General features: G+C 38.2%; 1 protein-coding gene across 1 annotated transcript; it reads right to left on the bottom strand.

Moving 5' to 3' along the window:
* Positions 1 to 10600: 10600 nt before the first annotated feature.
* On the bottom strand, positions 10601 to 12330 carry LOC147633312 (protein VASCULATURE COMPLEXITY AND CONNECTIVITY-like). The gene is made up of 3 exons (XM_086805834.1): positions 11970 to 12330; positions 11650 to 11855; positions 10601 to 11101 (listed from the first exon to the last, which is right to left on the bottom strand). Exons 1-3 carry the CDS (start codon positions 12072 to 12074, stop codon positions 10744 to 10746), a joined length of 669 nt encoding a protein of 222 aa, XP_086661960.1. The 5' UTR covers positions 12075 to 12330; the 3' UTR covers positions 10601 to 10743.
* Positions 12331 to 14084: the final 1754 nt, after the last annotated feature.

The following is a 14084-nucleotide window of genomic DNA, read 5'->3' as shown; positions in this document are numbered from 1 at the left end:
GTCACATGATCATGTAGGGTCATGTGTGCCACATCATCATGTAAGCTCACATGTGCCACATCATCACCCAAAAAATCTTTTAAAAAAAGATGTCACGTCATCATGTAGACTAACGTGTACTACATCATCATGTATGCTCACATGTCATGTTAGATTTTTGAAAAAAACTTTGAAAAAAAGTACTATGTTGTCACGTGGGCTAACGTGTACCACGTCATGACCATGTAGGGTCACGTGCCATGTCACAACAAAAAAGTACTATGTTGTCACGTAGGCTAACGTGTACCACGTCATGACCATGTAGGGTCACGTGCCATGTCACAACAAAAAACTAAAAAAATATAATCTTAATTAATTATATATATATATATATATATATATATATATATATATTAAAAAGAGGAGAAATAAAGAGAGAGAGTCAAAGAGAAAGAGAAAAGAAGAGGAGAGAGAGAGAGAGAGAGAGAGAGAAGCACGAGAGGGTGCATGAAAACCTCCCTTCAAGAAGAACATTGGAAAGAGAACTTGAATGGGGAGAAGAGCCGACAATGCAACCAAATCCAACCAAAAAGACCAAGGCCTCTGCTTCAACTCTAATTCAACAAAACCAACAAAACCTCACCTTGGTCGACGTATTTGTCTTACAAAGAAGCACAATCTTGGCTCTTGGATTATTAATATACATCCATTCGCATATAGGAATGTCTTCTAATTTTTATTATTATATGATAGAATGATTGCTATCATGATAAGTGTAGTTCACATATGGGAATGCCATACAAGGATATTCTCACTTATGGATATTCAACAACATCATTATATTTTAGTTCTTTGCTATCAAAGCCACTAGAAGGGCCTTACAACAACAAAAGCCCATCTCTTGCTATTCTTAAAATCTCCCTACAAGAGGAGTGTTATATGCACATTATGTGTGCATATACTAGGAGGCTAACCCACATTAGGCTTGTGAGCATGGGAGCATGGGAACAATCTCTAGTGGAGCATGGGTTAGGACTAACCTTAAGGGTTAAGGTTAGGGTCAGGCATCTAAGGGTCACACATGGGAAATGGAGAGCCAAGAGTCACTTGAGGGCCCTCCTATATAATAGGGGCATGGGGCACACTCAATGGGGCACACTCAAGGGAGGGCTTGGAGGCTTGGAGGCTTAGGCTATGGTCTCTTGTGTAGAGGATCATATCTACTCACCTACCATTTCACACTATAGCTACATGCTATTGGATTGGAGTTATACCTCTTGATGGTATGGGACATCAAGGTAAAGGTATGATGTATTTCATTATTATTCATGTGTGCATCCCTTAGGCTCGGGGGGTGGTCAGGTGGATGAGAATATGCCCGATTTATGCATGTTTATGCATAATAACTTTTTAGAGAGATCTTAGGGTTTTAACAAGGAGTCACTTAAATCATTGCTCTGGCTATTGGATTCCATCAAGAAAGTAGTTCAACATTAGAGCTACCTACAAAGAAGGAGGGGGGCATGGAGCTGAGGAACTATAGTAGTAGCTTTCTAACAATAGTTGAGTTAGTAGAATCACACAGTTCAGGAATGCACACACCAAGAGAGGATGAGCCATCCTTCAAATGATTTTTCAATAGTTAATGGCATAACACACACACACACACACACACACACACACACAAAGTAACAACATTGTACTTGAGAGCCTTGGCTTTATAATTAAACTTGGGGATTTATAAACCTTAACTTACACTTTGCATGTAAACCAAACCTAGTTCATGGCATAACACACAAAGAAGGAGGGGGGCATGGAGCTGAGGAACTATAGTAGTAGCTTTCTAACAATAGTTGAGTTAGTAGAATCACACAGTTCAAGAATGCACACACCAAGAGAGGATGAGCCATCCTTCAAATGATTTTTCAATAGTTAATGGCATAACACACACACACACACACACAAAGTAACAACATTGTACTTGAGAGCCTTGGCTTTATAATTAAACTTGGGGATTTATAAACCTTAACTTACACTTTGCATGTAAACCAAACCTAGTGATTTAAGTCATGCTATTATGCATAAATCCAATAGGATAAATTGCATGTAAAAAAACAACTAGTTTCTTAGCCTTGTTCACATGCAATCATCCTAAATCATGCTACTATGCATAACTCCAATAGCATAAATCCGATTGGAATTGTATGTAGAAAACAACTAGTTTCTTAGCCTTGTTCACATGCAATTACCAAAACCCACATGTAAGTGCCTTTGTGGTTAGACCTAGCCTCATTTGTTGAATCAAAATTGTTGAAGCCAACCAATCATCTCTCAACCTAAATTAGTTTTTTTAAAATAAATTTGTTGAAGTCAATCAATCATCTCTCAACCTGAATTAGTTGTAAACAAAAAATCAAATAAAATGGGGTACTTTTCCCAAATGCAAAGAAGTTGAAATAGAAGCCCTCCACATTCCTTCAAGAAGTTGGAGTAGAAAATCCCTCCACATTCCTTCATGAAGTTGGACTAAAAAATCCATCCACATTCCTTCAACAAATCAAACCAGTGGGAGAAAAGGCTCCACACAACAAACTAATGGATGAATATGTATGGTGTTGACATTCAAGCAGACATCAAGGGCCCCCTTGTCTCTTGACATATGTTTGGAATTCTTGCAGAGAAAATCGTAGGCCACCTCCAAACAAGCTCTAGTGGTCATAGGTTCATAGTATAGTCAAACTTGTATGTAATCATGTTTTGTCATTGGGGGGAGCATTGGAACTTTGGGTTTAAATGGCAATGCCGCATTTTGACTAAATGTTTAGTGGACCTAAGTGTCAAGAAGTTGGAGCAGAAACCCTCCACATTCCCCTTCAAATTAGACCAGTGGGAGAAAAGGCTCCACACAACAAACTAATGATGGATGTGTATGGTGTTGACATTCAAAAGGATATCAAGGGCCTTGTCTCTGGATAGATGTTTAAAATTCTTGCAGAGAAACCTCCAAACAAGCTCCAGAGGTCATAAGCATATAGCATACCAAACTTGTATGTAATCCTATTTTGTCATTGAGGGGGAGGATTAGAAATTGGGATCTAAATGGCAATGCCACATTGTGGCTAAATGTTTATTCGACCTGAGTGTGTCAAGAAGTTTGAATAAATTGTGAAGACTATAATGAGACCAAAGGGTCAAGGAGGTGCAGTGAATTGTGAAGAGAGTTGTGTGACGAGTAGAGATAATCATGGAAAAGGTGGTTAGCTTTGTGGAGACACATTTAGGGAGATGATCTAGTAGAAATAAGATGCCTTGTATTTAAGTGGCTATTGAAGAGCCCCTTATGCAATGAAAGAAGAGCGAAAGAACGTGTGAGCACTTGGGGGATCTTCTTGAATCTTGCAATCTACTTCTTTTTCACCATGAATTCTTTTCATCCTAAACCCCAATGATATTGAGTCAATGGTAGAAAGTCACGACTATTGTTATGACCATTACATGTGGGATGCGTACACACTCATACACAGGATTTACACGTTGGTAATGTGTGGGATGACACCAAATTCCCATTGGACTCTTCTCAAACCAGCAAATCAAGCAATTTGGGACATACATTTTTAGAACTTTACACTATTTCATAAATTTTCTTTGCGCAAGCTAAAATCCTTCTAGGTTTAAGTCTAATAGGAAATCCTCAAAGCAAACCGGCTTTGTGATAAGCTGACACCCATTTGCGTTGAGTAAGATACGTTGTCGTCCCTCTGCATTGCCAACGCCATCGCCCCTTCGTCTTGGAAAACTGAAGCTTTCAATTTTTTCTGCAGGTATGTCCATCTCTCCCTCCCTCCCTCTCTCCCTCCCTCTCTCTCTCTCTCTCTCTCTCAAAAACACTAAAAAGGAACAAGATCAACACACACACACACACACACACACGATGAGGTGGGGGGGCGAGCCGGTTTGAGCCACCCTCCACTAAAGCAAAAACCTTCATATTTTTTCTATAAATATGAAGTCCAAGTAAGTTGATAGGCTTTCACGTTGAAGGTTAGGGCAGGCCATCAATTTTCAAGCTAGAAGACATACTATTTCAGCTTACAAAATCCAACTAAAATACAAAATATGCCGCTTGTATGTTTTTTATTTAATATATAAAGGCTTCATCTCAAAAAAAAACTTATTGACCCCTTTAAGTCTCTTTAAATTTAGGGGTCAGTACCAAGCAGTGATGGGCTCGTCAATTCTGCGTGAGCCCTCTACCGCTTGGTACTGACCCCTCTTTTTTTTATGCTAGTACCAAGTGACAAGAGGCATGCATGTGTATATCCAAATCTCCTTATCTCCAGGTACTGACCCCATGTATAATAAGCATGCATGTTCTAATTGACTAAAATATTTTTTTTAGGCATGTCTTCAAAAGAGTTGGACATTGTCTACGAATCGGTTGACAAGACTAGGGAGTCTTGTGCAGAAAAGATGTTTATGTTCTTGTATAATGCACAAGCCCACGAGCGTTTGCATGAGTTGTCTTTAATGTTCAACAAGGAAATTTCTCTTGTATAATGCACAAGCCCACGAGCGTTTGCATGAGTTGTCTTTAATGTTCAACAAGGAAATTTCTTTTGAGAACGTCATTAATTCTTGTAGGATTGTTCTCGATGACCGTGAGCATGAGGATGAAGACACTGTTTCTGCTCTGCCAATATCGTTATGTCCGATGGTGAACGATATGTTCATCCATCTGATTTTGCAACAGACAAAGTCATGAAGAGGAGGCTTAGCCGTTGTCTTGAAAAGATTCCCAGCTGCTGCTGCAATAGAGTAGAAGAAATGCCCAATACACTCAAAGAAGTGTCGCCTACTCCAATTTAGTACTGGTTTTCTTTGTTTTCTGCATCTTCTCACTGAGGACTCTCAAAGCCCGAGACAATGACTTTGGCAAGCACTCAAGTGCCAATCGAGGATGCTGGGGTTGAGGAAGAGGTGGCTATAGACCCAACAGAGGAGAGGGCAGAGAGCTGAAAAGGAAACCTTTAAGGCTAATGCATCCCTTATCCCCTTCGATGCAGCACCTATTTCATTAGAAGACAGTCAATATAATGAGAATGACTACCTTCCTTGCCCAGCTTTACTATGGCAACCCAAGCTGATTATGTATTATTAACAGACATTATGCAATATTTTAATATTCGTGAAGACTATTGCTTGGTTGCCTTAGCAAAGTTTAGTGAAGCAGACATGGGCTTGATAGAGGAAGGAGTTGACAATTATCTACTAGCTAATTCTGCAGTCCAGGACTCCGAGTACCTGCCTGGCAAGGAGATATTAAAGAAGATGTTTGATGAAGCTAGGACATATGAAATCCAATTGCCTTTCGAGGAGAAGGCTGCAGCAATTGCCGACTGTCTTGGTTTGGCAGATATGGGTAAATTTTTGGCACCTACTATGCATGAAGACAGTAAGTCCACAATCCCTTTGTGGACAAGATCCATGCTTGAGGGTGATGAAAATCAACAGGTAATAGAGCCGAAGATTTTTCAAACTATAAGAATTTGATTTACGTGGACTTTGTCGATTGTGTCAATTAAACATATAACATTAGTACCAGGTTTTTGTATATGATGATGATTTCCTGAACAGAGCAGGAGGCTCAAGATCATCTAATGCTTCCACTTCAAAGTCAACAGGTCATCAAAAGGATGTTGCTCTCGCTCAATATATATAAGACATCTAAATCATCAAAAGGTACGTGTAATTTATAAGACTTTCTTAAAATTGACAATAGCAAACAATGACATGAGTCATGATGATTACAATTTTAATACGCAGATCATTATATTTCACAAGGAGTTCTTAAAAGACAATGCGAAATTCCCTTTATTCGCATTCAAAGTACTATCCAGGTTTTGTGGGACACGAAGTGTCTTTAAATGCTGAGAAGGTGGTGCTTGTCGAGAAACAATTTGCAGTGCGGGTGTTTGGTCAGGGGTATGGTTGCCAAGCACTAAGATGCCCCTACTACCTATCATATATAGTGCATGCTATCGTAGCGGGAATTACACATCCAAACACATTGCATCCATATGGGAAAATATATCTAATAAGAACAAGAAAAATCCGGTCGGAACTTTTGCCTCCAATGGTGCAGATGCCAAAAACAGATCTCCCAACAGATGAAGAGGAAGAAGAGGAAAAGGAAGATGAAGAAGGAAGACCACTGAAGAAGATCAAGCCCACCTCATCTAGATCACCTTCTCCCAACCCTAACTCTTGAGCGATGCCACAACTGATGGCACTCTCTCGTATGACTGATTCCAAGTGCATTGTCACTTTTCTTTATTAATCAATTGTATTGCACGTGTCAATGATGAGGACTTGAATGTGTCTTTTTGTTTTGCTTTGTGAATTAATTTCTTGTAAGTGCATTGATGTAACTCTAAAATACTATTGGCTCGATTCTTGCCTCCACCATGTCTAGTGTGCTTAAAGTAACCTCTTCTTGCCATGTAATGTGACTTCTCTATGCCTTGAGTTGACCATATTGACAATGAACCGTATGTCTTTGCAAAATATGGTGTATGATTATATAGTATATGCTAACAAAACATAAAAAAATCAAATGTATGTATTAGTTGGTCTCACAGTATTAAGATTGCAGAGCAATTTTTAAAGTTCTTACCATGTAATAAGTTACATGTTGATCACTCCATCCTACAATGAATGCCTTCCTCCAAGTCTCTAATATGTTTTCAAATAATTTTATCTCACTATTGCTCCAGCTCTTTTTCTCCATGAATGCACACATCTGCCTTCCGATTTTGGATTGAACCTTCATTTCCAATGTCCTTGACTGCATTATATAGATATTTCCATCGATTAAAAATCTTTTGCTTGTTTTTAACTCAACAGTCTTTGAGGCAGTATGACAAAAATCTTTTAGCTTTCACACCACCTATTGATGGTTTTTTTGGTACTTTGCTGCCCCCTTGTTGTGTCCTCCTCAATTTTAACATGCCTCCCATGCAAGCCAATGTCTGATAGCACTTTTTCTATTTCTTTGATTGCTTTTAAAGATTCTTTTTTAGGCTTTAATTTCCATGCAAAGCATATATACAAATACACCAGCTTCTCTACAATTCTACATAGTGCATGCAATGTGCATATGTGCACTCTGGATAGAGGAATATCAAGCACTGCTTTGAAATCTTTATCTTTTAAATGCCTATCAGGAGCTTTGTTCCATAGTACACAATCTAAAGTCTTGGGACTTGACATGCAATATAGACATGGACTCTTTGCATTCGCACCTTTGCTTATGTTATATATACATTTTAGAGTCTTCAAATCACCTACCATGTGCCATTCCACTTTATAGTCACTGAACCCAGGCACATGAAGGGCCCTTCCATATCTTTGCTCACTAATCAATGATGGAATTGTAGTTTACACCCAATGCAAAATATCAGTATCTTCTTTATCCACCTGTGGAAGAAGCTCATGTTTATACAACTTTCGTGTTTAAATTATTTCAACGTCTATATCTTTGCTCACTAATCAATGATGGAATTGTAGTTTAATGAAACACCCAATGTAAAATTTCAATATCTTCTTTATCCACCTGTGTCATTAGGAAGAAGCTCATGTTTATACAACTTTCGTGTTTAAATTATTTCAACGTAATACACAGTCATATTCAATGATAAAGAAGATACCTCAAAAGATCCAAGCGATGGCAAGCGGCAATATGTTATTCTCTGATTGAACACTGAAATATCTTGCATCATCTTTTATAATTGATGTGTCTAAGGCCCTCTTCATTAGAGTGATAGTAACCCTCTCCATTTTTCTATTCTTTAAAATCTCACACTCATCCAATTTCAAAACAAGTTTTAGAACTCCTTCACATTCTTCTTGACTAATCTCAAAGAATTGGACTCCATACCTTTGCAAAGCTTCAAGATCAAAGAAAATATTATTGTGCCAGTTAAAGAGTACCTCTCTGTCTTTAGCAACGAATGTTGCTTCAATATGTACTGGTGAACCAAGCTTCTCAAACACCTCTGAGTTCACATGTTGGCGTGAAGAATTTACTTGCATTGGTTTTGGAAGTAACGAACCTTTATGCTTCTTACTTTGACATTTCTCTGCTAGTGCCTTAAACAGTATACTATATGCTTTCTGAGAGATGCCAGTCTCATCTAGCATTGCTTGCACCTGAGTTGCATCGGCTGGTTCTTGTTCATAAAAGAACACACATGCTTCTCATTGATTTTTTGAAACTTCTTTTGATATAGCATCTCTTCCACTATTCCTTTTGGTACCAAATGACTGTAATGCACTCCAACTTCGGAATGTACCTTGGACTCTGGATGAAGTAAAGATCTAAAAATAGAATAACATCAAATCTGATTATTTATGTCTAGTTTCAAACAAAGAACCTAATTTAAAAAGAGAAATATATATGAAGCAAGAGTTAACATTACCTTATAGCCTGTATTGGTTCTTCATCCCTCCACTTCCAACTTTCATTTTCTCTATGTTGCAAAGTTGCCTTCTTCTTTTATGTGGCCCTAGTGCTATGTCCTTTCTCCTTAAAGCATCAATCTTTTTCTCTAAGTCTTGAATTGTTTCTTTGTTTGCCATAATCTTCTCTGCATACAACCCATTTAGTTTTTTTATTTCAGTGTTCCCTATCTGTATAGAAAATCCCTCTGCTGTTCTGCAATCCTCGCTTTTGTTTCCAAGTGTTGGGCATAACCCAGCAAACTTTGTCTACCATCACCCGTGAAATGTAGTAGGTTTGTAATGTTGTAAAATGGAGGTGGTGCATTTGTAAATGGATCCTTGGAATACATTGACCCATCAGTCCACAAGTCCAAATGACGCTCTCCATTATTCCTCCTTTGCTCTTTTTGCTCATAACATTAAAAAAATCTCTTATTTTGTTTCTTCAAAGGCTGGTACTCAGATTGTATGTCCACATGAAGATGGTAAGTATCATATGTTCTTTTACATGCACCATTTCTACTACTGTTAACTGAGAATTTGAGTGTCTCTATCTGTTGTTGAAGGTGGATTAATTGGAATCCCCAAATTTGGATTAATGTTCTCATTTGCAAAGCTAGTATTTTCTATCATCATAAAACATATTAAAGAATTGAAACAAGAATTAACAAGATAGTAAGGACGTTTTTTTTTAGTTTCAGTAGGAAAACCCCCACGGTCGAGATGATGATTCAAGCTTTCCTCGAATCTACTAAATGCATAACCACGTCAAATGTGTGAAATCTTGGTTCTGACAAGTTTTACGTGCATCCAACAAAGAATGCCGCCTCATGATGAAACCTCATTGAAAGAATATGTATATTTTAATATATTTAAACCTACTATTATAATAGTAAAATTTGAGCCGAATTGCAAATTTGGATATGTTTTAAACCTTTTTTATTTTCTCTCTCTAAGCTGAGTTGGCACTTCTTCCAGGGCCCAAAATTGAGTCCACATTTCTCCTAATGCATCATGACTCAAATAGACTAGGCATGTTCACTCCAGTTCCAGCCTCTCCAAGAACCTTATCTACTATGTAGTGGTCATTTGGTCACCTTATATATTGATGAGTATGCCGCCTTTGCTAAGGTGTTCACTAGGAGTCCCTCATTCAATCTCCCTCATTTAGACATATAATCGCTTTGTAACTATAAACCCCCACCGTTCACTTCCTCTAGGAGTATGATACCTTTGTTGAGACGTCGATACCAAACCCTCCATCTACAACCTCCTCCACTTAACTCCCTTAATCTAGATCCTTCCAATTTAGGCATTGAATATACCTATGCCTCTCTCTCTCTCTCTCTCTCTCTCTCTCTCTCTCTCTCTATATATATATATATATATATAGATATATATATATATATAGATATATATATATATATAGATATATATATATATATATAGATATATATATATATATATATATATATATGCATGTCTAGCTACCCTAAGAGTAACTACATTTAGTAAAAGGGTGAGAGTTATAAAGTACAAGCTCAGTACAAGTTAACATAGTTGGTCTAGAGATGCCCTCATGAAATACTTTTTGCTTTGTATGATATCATAGTACTATACCTATTTATATTTTATTATTTTATGCAAAGAGAGGAGGAGAGCGGAGTAGGTGGTGTGAAAAAAGGGAAAGCTCACAACTTACAAAGCTTTAAAAGTACAGCTATAGCTTACAATGCTTCAAAGAATTGATTTTTCCCTTCCCACTTTATGAAAGGCATCCCAACATTCATCCATCTCTATGTCTCTTTCTAGCCAAATATAACCAAGTTGTTTTGTATTTTATTTTTTACAGGATTTTAAAATTCTGCAAACATTTTATGACCAAAATGCTCAAGGACGACCAAGCAAATATACGTATGCGACAGTATAAATCATCACACACACACACACACACACGGGACCATATGTATAAGAATACGGTTACGTCAATCTGATACAACGTATCTATACGCCATGCAACGTAAAGTGTATGGCCGTAGGCAGCCACACACGAGTATCATCTACATCTCGACGAATACAGATACGTATGCCGTTTTGCATCACGAAGATTAAAGAAAAGATTACACATCTCATTCATAAAGCGTTTGATAATACTAGATAAAATCATTGGCGTTTAATCATCTGATAGCCGTATTTAGGTTTGAAAAAACCAAACAAGAAGTGCCCCTTGTATCGTTAGCTTATAATTAATCCAATCCAGCCTCATTAACCCCGATTGAAGCGTTTAGGGAGCTCTAACCCAGCCACATATGCAACGGGAGAAAGATGAGAAGAGGCTGCATGATTGTTGGTCATGTAATCAGGATTAAAGCCAAACATAGGTGCTAAGTGAGGTGTAGGATTAGCTGGTCTGCCCAATGCATGGCTTGTTGTAGATCCAGAAGTGCCCATGAGATAGTATATGATGGCCAAAATAGATGTGAAAAGAGATAAAGCAGCCCCAGCTGCAAATACCCCAGGCTTGATTATATAACAACTGTGTATCAGCCCTTGCCCATACTGTTGCTGGCCATTTAATGCTGCTCCTTCTAGCAACAAAAAGAAGGCATTTGCAAAGGATATCCTGCATAATTACCCAACAGTTAGTTTGAATCTCAAATAGCAATTATTACTTAGAGATTATAAAAATGATGAATAAAGGGCCCTCAGGTGGATGTACCCAAAATTCTCTCAACAATATATTTATATATATATATGTGCATATATATACATATATAGATATACATCACACCACTAGGATAGATTTCGGAGGGGGTGGTTTGTCATTTGTTCCCTGGCCCAAGGGTTGGTCAGGCAATCCACAATGTTTTCACACGTACTTACTACCCCCTCTGAATGTAGCATAGACCAGTATCGGCTCTGGCGAGCACGCCTGTTATACACACACTTGAAATGTACTCACAAGGGTACTACCCTTCCAAATATTAGCCACTTTGTAGGCAGTGGGCAGCGTCCCTATTAAGATAATTACATCTCAATTGATTATTATTATTACCCTAGAGATTACTGTAATACTCCATATTGTAGTACTTGAACCTAATACACCAGTACATTGGTGATTGCAATATTGCTATCCACCAAGGATATTGTACATCATATATAAAAGCTTACCATGATAACACTAGGCATAGAATGGCCACTGTCTTGGTTGTGTTTGAAGAAGGAAGGGTATTGTTCTTGCAACAGCAAATACAGCCTCCACATGCATTTGCAATTATTTGAGCAACAAGAAGAGATAAGGCAGCAAGTAGGCCAAGAGCCCATGCAGGGTTGCTTGGGTAGAAACAGTCATCTGCTATAACTACCACCTGGTTAACCTAATACATACCAGTAAACCGGCATTCAGTGATTTAAAAAAAATAACCTTATCTTATCAATTAAATTGAAATTAATGTTAAGAAGTAATGCATATTTTTATTTAAATCTTATACCCGGACGTGTTTAACCTCTGCTGCAATGCCAAGTGCAGCAGCTAGAACTCCAAAGAATCCCACACCAAGGCAGACGCCTAATCTAAGCTTGTGGCTTATCTCCATTTATGTTACAGAAGGAGAAGGCTAGCTTGACTGCAATTTATAAGGGTACTTCTCTTGCACACTAGATGTAGCTGCAAATATACAATAATTACTTATAATAGACAGAAAGGTGAGGCTAATGTATGAAAGGCTTGGGGATTACATACATGATAAATACTCATAGTGCCAGGTAAGGTTAATTTATGGACGGCTAATGTATGGTCCTAAGGGTACTATACTTGCACACTAGCTCTGGCAATGAGCACACATAAATACTAGTCATAATATAGTATATTAGAATTACATACATAAATACTCGTAGGGCAAGGTAAAATTAATGGTCGATTAAGGGATACTATATTACTTACAAACTAGCTCTAGCAAGAAACATACGTAAATACTAGTCATGTGGTGGTATAGAGATAGTATAGGGTAAGGTTAATAATTTATGGAGGGTTTGTTTCCAACAATGGAGCAAGAAGCTGCAGGAAACTAGCTTCGGCAAGAAACATACATAAGTACTGTTCATATAGTAAAGATATAGGAAAGGGTAAGGTTAATTTATGGGGGGGCTTGTCTCCCCAAGAATGGAAGCTATAATGCATATAGTGAGCGGTTATTCATGGGCGTATACGATTGTATTGTAATACTGTGATGTATTGTATTGTGTAACAGTAATAGAGTTGTAGTATTGGAATACTGTGTGATCATGGGAGTTGGTAGGGGAGAAGTACGTAGCAGCGCACACAGGGGGTGGACCCCATCTTGCCCATGCAAAGGACTAAACGCTGGGCCAAAGGGAAAACAGAAGGGAGTGATGGGGCAGCAGCAGCAAATTAAAGGGACTGTTGTGATCAGCAAGGTTGATAATATTGCTGCAGTAAGTGGGCTCTTGGAAATGCGTGCGTCGTGCGGTGCAGTAGCGCAATGCAGGCCAACAAGAGGCTCCTCCTTCACAATTCACACGGCAAGATTAACCTATTCGACCTCGCCACCCATGGGGTTGGTAGCTTGATCAATCACTCACTCACTCCATCTGTTGGTGAGTCGCCTCTTCTTTTACTTCGTGTGCAAACTATTTGCTTCGCCTTGAGAGCCCTCCTTTTTTTAACTATAGTTTGTTGCACTCCTTTTTTTTTAACTATAGTTTGTTGCACTCCTACATACATGCTTGTTCCGCCCACTTACACTTCCTTCCTTTATCTCATTTTCTTACATTGCTTGCTTTGGCTAGCTGGCACCGCCATCGTTTTGTTGAGATTGGTCAATCAATTGGTTACTTCGTGTAAGCTACTCCTCTATGAGAGATCATCTTTTTTACTTTAGTTAGTTGCACTCATATATATGTTGTTGTTGCTATGGCATGTCCTCCACCCCCATTTACATTTCCTTCCTTATCACATGATCTTACGTTGCGTGTGTATTAATCGTTGGTAGCTAGCCACTGTCTTGTTGATCTTGATTACTTGGTGCAAGCTACTAGTTTACGAGAGAGCCTCTTTTACTATGGTTAGTGGCACTCGTATATGTGTTGTTGTTATGGCAAGTCCTCAACCCACTAAATTATCCTTTCTTATCTCATGTTGTAATGTTGCATTTTAATCGCTATCTATGGTTGGTAATGTTTATTGATTGGTCAATTAATTGGTTGGCTATTAATTGCAAGCTATTGCTTTATGAGAGAGTCTTTTTTTATTCTAGCTAGTGGCACTCTCATATATGTTGTTGGCGATGGTAAATAGTCCACCCACTTACATTTTCTTCCCTATCTCATGTTCTAACATTGAGTTTTTGTGGTTTATACTACCTATATAGGTGGTATACAATTGACAAAACCACCAAGATGCCCTAAGGACAACCTCACACATCACGCATGAGAAAGACAATGTCACAACTTTATTTGTGACTAGGATTCTCCACACTTGGTTATACTAGGGGTTCTTTATTTTTATCTTGGGTGTTCAAAACCCACTTTGAGACATTGAGTTCTGTGATTGTTCCATCATGGAAATCATGTGAGTTTCATGTGAG

Source organism: Cibotium barometz, chromosome 12 (genome assembly GCF_041138505.1).
Source record: "Cibotium barometz isolate CiBa-2024 chromosome 12, ASM4113850v1, whole genome shotgun sequence".
Classification (NCBI taxonomy): Eukaryota; Viridiplantae; Streptophyta; class Polypodiopsida; order Cyatheales; family Cibotiaceae; genus Cibotium; species Cibotium barometz.
This window is presented reverse-complemented; position numbering and strand designations above follow the sequence as displayed.